Consider the following 8,664-nt stretch of genomic DNA (forward strand, 5'->3'; position numbering starts at 1 on the left):
CTCACTTGTTATTTTAAAAAAAATGTGCAACAGGTCCTAGATGGCTATAATATAGTACTACTATACTAGAGAACATAAATGTAATGGACCATGTCAATTACAGTAACGATTTATATAGATGATTCAGCATACAAGTCTAAATCAAATGAAATTTGAGCCACACAAAGATATATTTCTAAGTATCCTCGTCTTTTTTCCTGAAGTAGTCATGTCAATATGAATTGTGGTTTGAAATCTATAGCTCCCATTTGTCCATAAATTTTGGCACTATTTTTTAAAAAATAAATTTTTAAAACATTATTTGTTTGTTCATGGAATATGATTAATTTGAAAATTTTGATTTTTTTTCAAGTTCCCAAAATATCGTTTAGAGCAGTTGTCAAGTGAAAATTTTCTTCTACTCACAAAACTTTAACTATTTCAAATAAAATTCATGTTCAAATACAATTCAACAACAACAACCCAATATAATCCCATAAGTGGGGAGGGTAAGATAGTGTGTACACAGACCTTACCCCTACCCTGGAGAGGTAGATAAGTTGTTTACGATAGATCTTTGGCTCAAGAAAACAAAAAGAGACAATATATCGGCCAAAAAGATATTTCTCGCAACCTAAGAACCAAAAAAATAGATGTAAAAAGTAATAACAATAATTAACCAGTAACAATGGTAAGATACTAGGAAAACGGAGCGGAAAAATAATATGAACACAATATGAACTACTAGCTGCCCAAGACAAGACATTATCAGACTAGCCTCATACACCCAGTATGTAGTAGAAAAATAGTTAACTGCCTTCTAACATTCAACCCTAATGCTCGACTTTCACATCTTCCTATCAAGGACCATGTCCTTAGTTTTACAATTAAATATCTATAAATATATTTAGGGATTTTTTAATAAATTAATAGGATCTTGAGCGCAAAAGGCTATTGGGTCACTCTTGAAACCGTAGACTACAAGCTAGATCCGCCTCTAAATTTAATTGTACCCTCAACCCATTCACCATCTTAATTATTAGTTATATTGGCCAATAAAAAATTAAAGGTTTTGTTGGACTAACTTTTACATAAATAGTCGGTCGGGTTTACTGATTATTTTTCTTAGCCAATATATAAAAATTATATACTAATTATACATGATTATGTATATATTAAATATGCATTATACATATACGTACTATACATCTCCCGGCTATTTTTAATTTAAACGGTTGCGTGGGTGGCTATTTACATGAATTCTTCTTAATTTTTACCCTTCTCAATTTTTTCCTCTTTCTTCAACTAAATGTCCTTTCGCGGACATCCCATAAAGTTCTTCAACTCAAGTCAATAACTGTTTTCACGTATTTCTTAAAGAAATGTTAATTGATTTTTATTTGTAATTCTTCTCTTGATAAATTACAAGTATGTCTTATCATCATGAATATGAATAGGCCAAGATTATTACAGAAATTATGTAATAGGATGAACCAAGTTGAAGAGGACTTGATCTCGAGTTTCACCATCTTGAACCCCAAATCCATCTCCAAATTGGTACATGACATGTGCCATTCGTGCTTCATTTACTACATGCTTGACAAGTTTTCGATGTGATGTAGAAAGAGTATTAAAATGGTAATTGATCTTTTTCCACGAATCCAAAATTATGCTTTCGATATGCTCTCGGGCTACATCCTCTGATACATTTTCTTGTTGCATGTAACATAAAATTGATGAAGCAACATCACCTCTCTCTAGCTCCGCCTATACGTGAAAGAAATATTATGAAAATTAAGAACTTGCCAAATGGGGAAATTGGGGGAAATTATTACAAAGGAAAGCATAAAAAAAAGAGAAGTAAAAGCTTGAGGTTTTACCGCTGAGGTACCCTGGTCATTGCAAAGTCGAATTACAACCGAAGTGTGGTAAATAATTTCATGGCAATCTTCGTATAAATCAAGGGTTTCTTTTGTTATTTTATTTGATAGACCAAAAATCACATGTAAAGAAAGCAAAGGGCCTGACGATGAGATCCACCCATTATCAAGGTACTCTTCAAGTGTTGGTATATGACCTTTGTGATACCACGTTGCTTCCAACAGCAAGGCTTTGCAAAAGTTGACCCACTGAATTATTGAAACAATATCAGAAGACTTTCGTAAAACATACATGAAAAGAGGCATGTAAAAGATGCAACATACTAACATGAACACAGGTTAGATAAAAATGAAAGAAAAAGACGTGACTACATGGTACGTTTCGCTTTCAATTACAACAACATTATTGAGGTGATGCGACAAATTGGCTTATTCGGATTTGATCTTAAATTCTTTTCCTGTCATAGAAATGAATAGATGATTAATTAATAATTAATACTCCCTTTGTTTTAAATAGTTGTCATGTTTCTCTTTTCAAAAATTAATTTGACTAATATTCGAAACTAGATTAGAATAGACCAACTTAATATTTTAAAGTTAAAATTTTGTAATTCAAAAATTATACGGAAGTACTACAAGTTACAAGTTTTCTCATTTTAATATAATAAAGAATTTTATTTTAAAATGTTAATCAAAGTTCATATATTTTGGTTTTAGCGAAACATGACAACTAATTTGGGATGAAGGGAGTATATATATGTTATTAAGTGACATGATAATATATATAGTATTAAGGCGTGCAGCCTAGAACCCTTAGCTCTATATATATATTCGAACCAAGTTGCTTTAGCTTCGGCTACGTTATGGGAAAATTTGGATGATGGATTTTATTTAAATAGAGTATCATTTATCTCCTAAAACAACTGATACCATTAGTATTTAGCATAGGAGAAAAGGAGTTCGGTTTTCGGGCACTTCAGTCTTGGCATATAAGCACTATTCCGAACATATACATACTGCATATATATATATAGTGGCGAAGTCAGGAAATTCAACAAGGGTGTTCAAACCTTTGCCAGTGGGCTATGTAAAGGTGTTCAAAGCCTATTTTTCAGTGGGCTATGTAAGGGTGTTCAAAGTCTATTTTTAATCAATAATAAGTAATATTTTACCTTATACGGAGTATAATTTTCCGACGAAGGGTAGTCACTCTCTCTCTCTCTCTCTATATATATATATATATATATATATATATATATATATATATATATATATATATATATATATATATATATATTATTTGAAGACTACTTTGTACTTACCACTTGTTTCAGATAAGGTAATGCTGAAAGGCCACCCTTTTGTTGTTGAATTTCAAAAGATATATCTTCTATTGTATCATGCAAAGACCTGAAACAGATCTGCATACATTCTGGCAGCCCTTCTACTGCATTTGGATCCCACCTAATTAAATGTGAAAAATCTCGTTTTTATGCATGATTATTACGTATGTACGTAGTACTAGTATTTAAATAACAGGACGGTTAATTAATTTTAACTTGTATCAAATGTTGAGTTTAGGAGAACTTACGTCTCTATGGCACGAGTGAATTGCTGCACTTGGGCTAATGAACCATAAATATCATAAACATCATCTACTATTAGCACCGACTCAATCACTTTGGTGAGCCATTTTCTCATGCTTCCCTGTTGAGGCTCAGAGGCAACTCCTACAGCGTAAAAGAAGCTTTCTACTATCCGATCCCTTGTAAAGTTCAAATCTTCAACTATGGAAACATTCCTCCACCATCTGTTAAATTCACAAGAAATTATTTTCAAATAAACAACGAGAAGAAAGTGATTCTCATTTGACATGTTAATTTTAAGTACCTTAATACGTGTTTGAGATCCTTTTGGTGCGTGGCTTGAACTATATTGAAGTTAAGTTTTGCCAACTTGAGCAACATTGGATTTGTGTTGTTGCATTCAAGTTCTTGAGCACAGATATGTTTTCTAACATCATACCATTTCACTCTCCATGCCAATGGAAAACTCAAGCTATTGCTCAAATTATATTCCTTGTTAGTAAATGTGTAATCTGATTTAGATACAAGGCTCTTGAGGTTTTTTGTTGTGAACAATCGTGTGTCGTCTAGTAAGTTTTCACCTTCCATGCTCATATACGACCCTTCCAAAACCTCCAACAATGTTTTCACATCTGAGACTTTCAGCTTTCCTTTTCCATCGAAGAAGTCCTTTAACATGTCTGTAGTACAACAATAAAAACAACATGAAATTAAATAAGAAAGACATTATATTGCTTTTTAGGCCTCAAAAATTAGGTCAAACTTACAATTATTTATATATTATATATAATTCATATATATTTTATTTACAGTATTAAAGATTAAATTTACCTCCTTAATTAGCATATATCATTAATTAGCATATTTACCTCCTTTAGATTTGGATTCATTTTCCTCTTCCAACAATTTTACTTTCCAATTTCAACTATGTTTTCCTAAATCAGATATTTCTCTTTATCCGACCTGTTTAATTTATTTCTTAACTAGAAATTAAATCCTCTGCCTAACGAATACAATATATGATTTTTACTAAATAAAGTTAAGGCCCTTTATTAAAATAATTTGGTTTAGACCTCTAATGCTATTGAGTCGCCCCTGTCTACGTAGTCTAAATCCTAGCTGTGCCACTGTTATAATTAATTAGATGATGGATAGACACATTATTAATTGACTTATTGATAACCTTGTGAAGCATGGTGGCCATGTTCCCTGAGAAGCCTGAAGCACAATGCAGTAGCATACAGATTCTCCTCCTTCGAGGTGGAACTAGTTTTCACGGACATTATTATCTTTTCCAAAGCTTCCTTGGTTTCAACCTCGAAGTAACAGCTTAGGCCAAGTTTGTCAATGCTGTCTATAAGCTCCAGCAGGTCCAGTGGACTAATAGTACTGTTTGAAAACTTGCAACTAACTTCCTCTTTTAGCTTCTCAGCCTGAACTTTGTACTTCTCTTCCTGCAGGAGCGATTATTAATTACAAAAAATTTCGAACATGAACATTACTTAAGAGATAAAAGTAATTAAATACTCACTGAATATTCACTTGTAAGAGTAAGTAGATGATCATATTTCCAAATGTTTGGTTTATAGGTAGAAATCTTCCTTTCAGGAAGACTTTGCTTTTTAATAGTACTATGAAGTTTATTAGTCTGCATAGTGGAAAAAAGGGACACAATGTTTCTGTAAGACGTGGTTTGGGATAGTATCATATTGGAATAATAGAGGTGGAGAAGATACAAGAATAAGTGTGGAGACCTTTCATAACTTCTAAGAGCTTATATAGGTAAAATAACTGATAAATTTCATGTAACAGTTTGATTGAATACGTCACATCTTTCTATTACCATTTGTTCATCATGCTCTCAGATCTAAACTTTCGTACAAAGTGAAAGAAACCCTTCGTCGTGAGTATTTTTTCTACTTAATTCTTCTTCATCATCATCTTCTTTCTTCTTCTCGCTGAGGGTATATTGGAAATAACCTCTCTACCTTTATTACATAGGGGTATATTAGAATCGGGAACCCGGGTAGTGCGAAATTTAACCAAACAACGGTATAATGACAATAACAAAGACAATGGAAGTTGATAACAACGACAATTAAAGCATATAAAGAAGACACCAATTTAACGTGGTTCGCTCAAAATGACCTACGTCCACAAGCGCAGAGGGGCAATTTACTATAATAATAAGAGTACAAAAGAGAGTGCAAAATTTGAGTAAATATTCTAATTAATCTCAAATACCCTAAGGGAATAACCTCACAAGATCACTCCAAAGAAAGGGTTCACACAAGTGCTTCCCAACACTTAACTCTCATACAAAACACTCTTAATAAAGGAAGAAATGAAGAAACAAGAAATGAAGATTAAAGTCTTGTTGGTGTGTCTAAAATGAACTAATGGCCTTTCCTTTTATAGGCAAAAAAGCCTTGGCCTCTTAGGTGTAAAAGAAGAGATACAACTTGTGCAAATGATGTCCAACATACAATGCAATATTTTTGAGTCCGAAAGAATATTGCCAACAAAGTCTACACTTTGCAAAGATGCTTATGCTTATGTGATATGGACTCCAATAGCCAAAATAATGGCCATATTACAGGGTACTTAGGTGTGCGTACACACTACTCTCCCAGACACCAGTGGCGGATCTAGAGTATTGTTATTGGGTTCCCGAGAACCTAGTAACTTATGCGTAGGTGCTGTATTTCTATTAAGAAATCCACTAAATATCTAACTGTGAACCGAGCTTGTATAGGGACAAATACGACATGACACGTGGCCGATTAAAGGAAGGACACGTGGAACACAAGATGGAGATGATCACCGAACATAGCTATTCCGCTTATAACCGGAAGGAATAATAATCATAAAAGGAGTATTAGATGCTTTGCGCTCGGTAATATTTAATACGAAATATTTTGCAGTATTAAGGATGATGGCATGTTACAAAGAATTTGATATTTATGTCTAACGTAACATCTTCACCAATGACCCTCATAATTGACATTAAAGAAGGGCATGATCCTAGGACCTCCTTCCCTAGACATAACTATAAATAGAGAGCTCAATTATCATTGTAAGGGGGAAATTTTCTGGCTAACTTACGCTACATTCTATACGACATTTTAATACAACTTTATTCTCTCGCTTTTGATTTTGTCATTGTTGTGCCCGAAAACCTTATTCCCGGATTCATTAGCTCTACTGTTTCATCTACATTCTAAGACTAAGTATTTTATATTTCATCAGTTATTTCATTACTTTTTGGATTAAATTAATTCATTTATCTAGAAACTACGAACAAATTCAACTATACCGTTTTTCGAGTAAACAGAGTTATTATTGTATATTAATTTGAGATTACTATAGAAAACCACAAACTTAGACACCACATATGAAAATATATTGAGTTTGTTGTTGATATTGAGCAAGGAAATCTTTTGTTAATGTTGTGATGTATAAGTAAGAGAGAGAACAGAACGAAACAAAAATAGAATTGGAGTCCTTAATTCGAAAACACAAATTAAATACAAAAAAAAACGTTGTAAACAACGCAAGATGAGAAAACTATTGTGTGGAACGTGGACTTAAAAGTGACGTTCAGTCCACCATCTAGACTTAAAGATTCCTTAGGTCAAGTTTTACAAGTTTAATTTTTTTTAAATAAAATTACGCGATGGCACATTCCTTTCCTTCCTTTGACAAGTTTGTCTCGACCCGCGATATTTAGACTCATAAGTTATTTCATTACTCTTTGGATCAAATTAATTCATTTGTCTAGAAATCACGAACAAATTCAACTGTATTATTTTTTGGATAAACCGTTTGGCACCCACCGTGGGGCCTAGACAACCGTGCAATTAAATTGATCCTTGCCTTTTTTTACTAACAAGTTTGATCATTTTTGTCTTAGCAAAAATCACAAAAGAAATGGAAGATAACTCTATTAATAACACATGCAACCCTGAAATTAAAGGGGAGCAGCCTTATTTCGAGGATACAATTAGTGACACTCGCAATGAGGAGAACGACGCCACACTGACGCATGGCGAGCGATACCCTCCACAGGTTCAGGAGAGGACTCCTGATAATGCTGATGAGGAGCATGTAGCGGGTGCAGTGAGGGTCCTGCAAGAGCAACATGCAATCATTCTAGGTCAACTCACGCGACATGATCAGGTTATGACGGAACTAAAGCAGGTGTTATCAGGTGCTTCGAATAATGCAAACAGGCGAGATCCAATTCCTCCCGAAGTTCCCGCAAACCAAACGACGCAGAGAGTCAACAACAACACTCTTAGGGGAGAATTTGGCTCTGACAGGGTCGGGGGGAGTAGACCCGGCCTCAACAAGGATAACGACCCGTTCAAGGAGAAACTTTTACGGTTCATGAAGGAATTAAACGCCCGCATGGATAAAATCCCGGGCGCGCCACCAGTATTGAAAGGCCCGAATTCCGAAGAAGTATATTCAATTATCATACAAGCCGAGTGCGACCCCAGAATTAATCCTGAAGCGGTTCAAAATGCACTAGCTGCTGAAGTATGACGAAACTTCAGATCCACAGGAGAACATTACCACTTACACAACAGCAGTGAAATTAAATGATTTGGCTCATCATGAAATTGAGTCCCTGTTGCTGAAGTAATTTGGTGAGACTCTCACGAGGGGAGCTTTAACATGGTATTCACTATTTCCCGAATATTCCATAGATTCCTTTGAGATGCTCACAGATTCTATAATCAAGGCTCATGCCGGTACCAGAAAGGTACAGGCCCGAAAAGTCGACATATTCAAGATCGCGCAGGAAGAGTCCGAGTTATTACGAGAGTATGTCACCCAGTTTTAGAAGGAAAAGATGTTACTACCGGTGGTCCCGGATGAATGGGCAGCTGAATCATTTACCAAAGGTTTAAATCAGAGAAGTTCAGACGCTTCTCGAAAGTTGAAGGAAAATCTTCTCGAGTTCCAAGCGATGACTTGGGTAGATGTCCACAACCGGTACGAGTCAAAAATAACGATCAAAGACGATCAGGTTGGCTTTCCATCGTTGACTAAAGAAAGGGAGAAGAATAGAGAAAAAATGAAAGATGATATTGACACGGATAGACGGACTTTGAGAGGCCGGTTTTTGCCCTACGAGCGGACAGAAGGTCGCGACAGGAACTTTCGGACAACAGACAAGTTCATCATTGAAATAAGGACCAATCGTGGTCGGA

General features: G+C 34.8%; 1 protein-coding gene across 1 annotated transcript; it reads right to left on the reverse strand.

The window, feature by feature from the left end:
* Positions 1–1,349: 1,349 nt before the first annotated feature.
* LOC142178859 (alpha-farnesene synthase-like) lies at positions 1,350–5,263 on the reverse strand. The gene is made up of 7 exons (XM_075248635.1): positions 4,977–5,263; positions 4,629–4,899; positions 3,750–4,125; positions 3,451–3,669; positions 3,182–3,323; positions 1,860–2,108; positions 1,350–1,746 (listed from the first exon to the last, which is right to left on the reverse strand). Exons 1-7 carry the CDS (start codon positions 5,151–5,153, stop codon positions 1,456–1,458), a joined length of 1,725 nt encoding a protein of 574 aa, XP_075104736.1. The 5' UTR covers positions 5,154–5,263; the 3' UTR covers positions 1,350–1,455.
* Between the last annotated feature and the right edge of the window lie 3,401 nt (positions 5,264–8,664).

The sequence above is a fragment of the Nicotiana tabacum genome, unplaced genomic scaffold, assembly GCF_000715075.1.
Source record: "Nicotiana tabacum cultivar K326 unplaced genomic scaffold, ASM71507v2 Un00006, whole genome shotgun sequence".
Lineage (NCBI taxonomy): Eukaryota > Viridiplantae > Streptophyta > Magnoliopsida > Solanales > Solanaceae > Nicotiana > Nicotiana tabacum.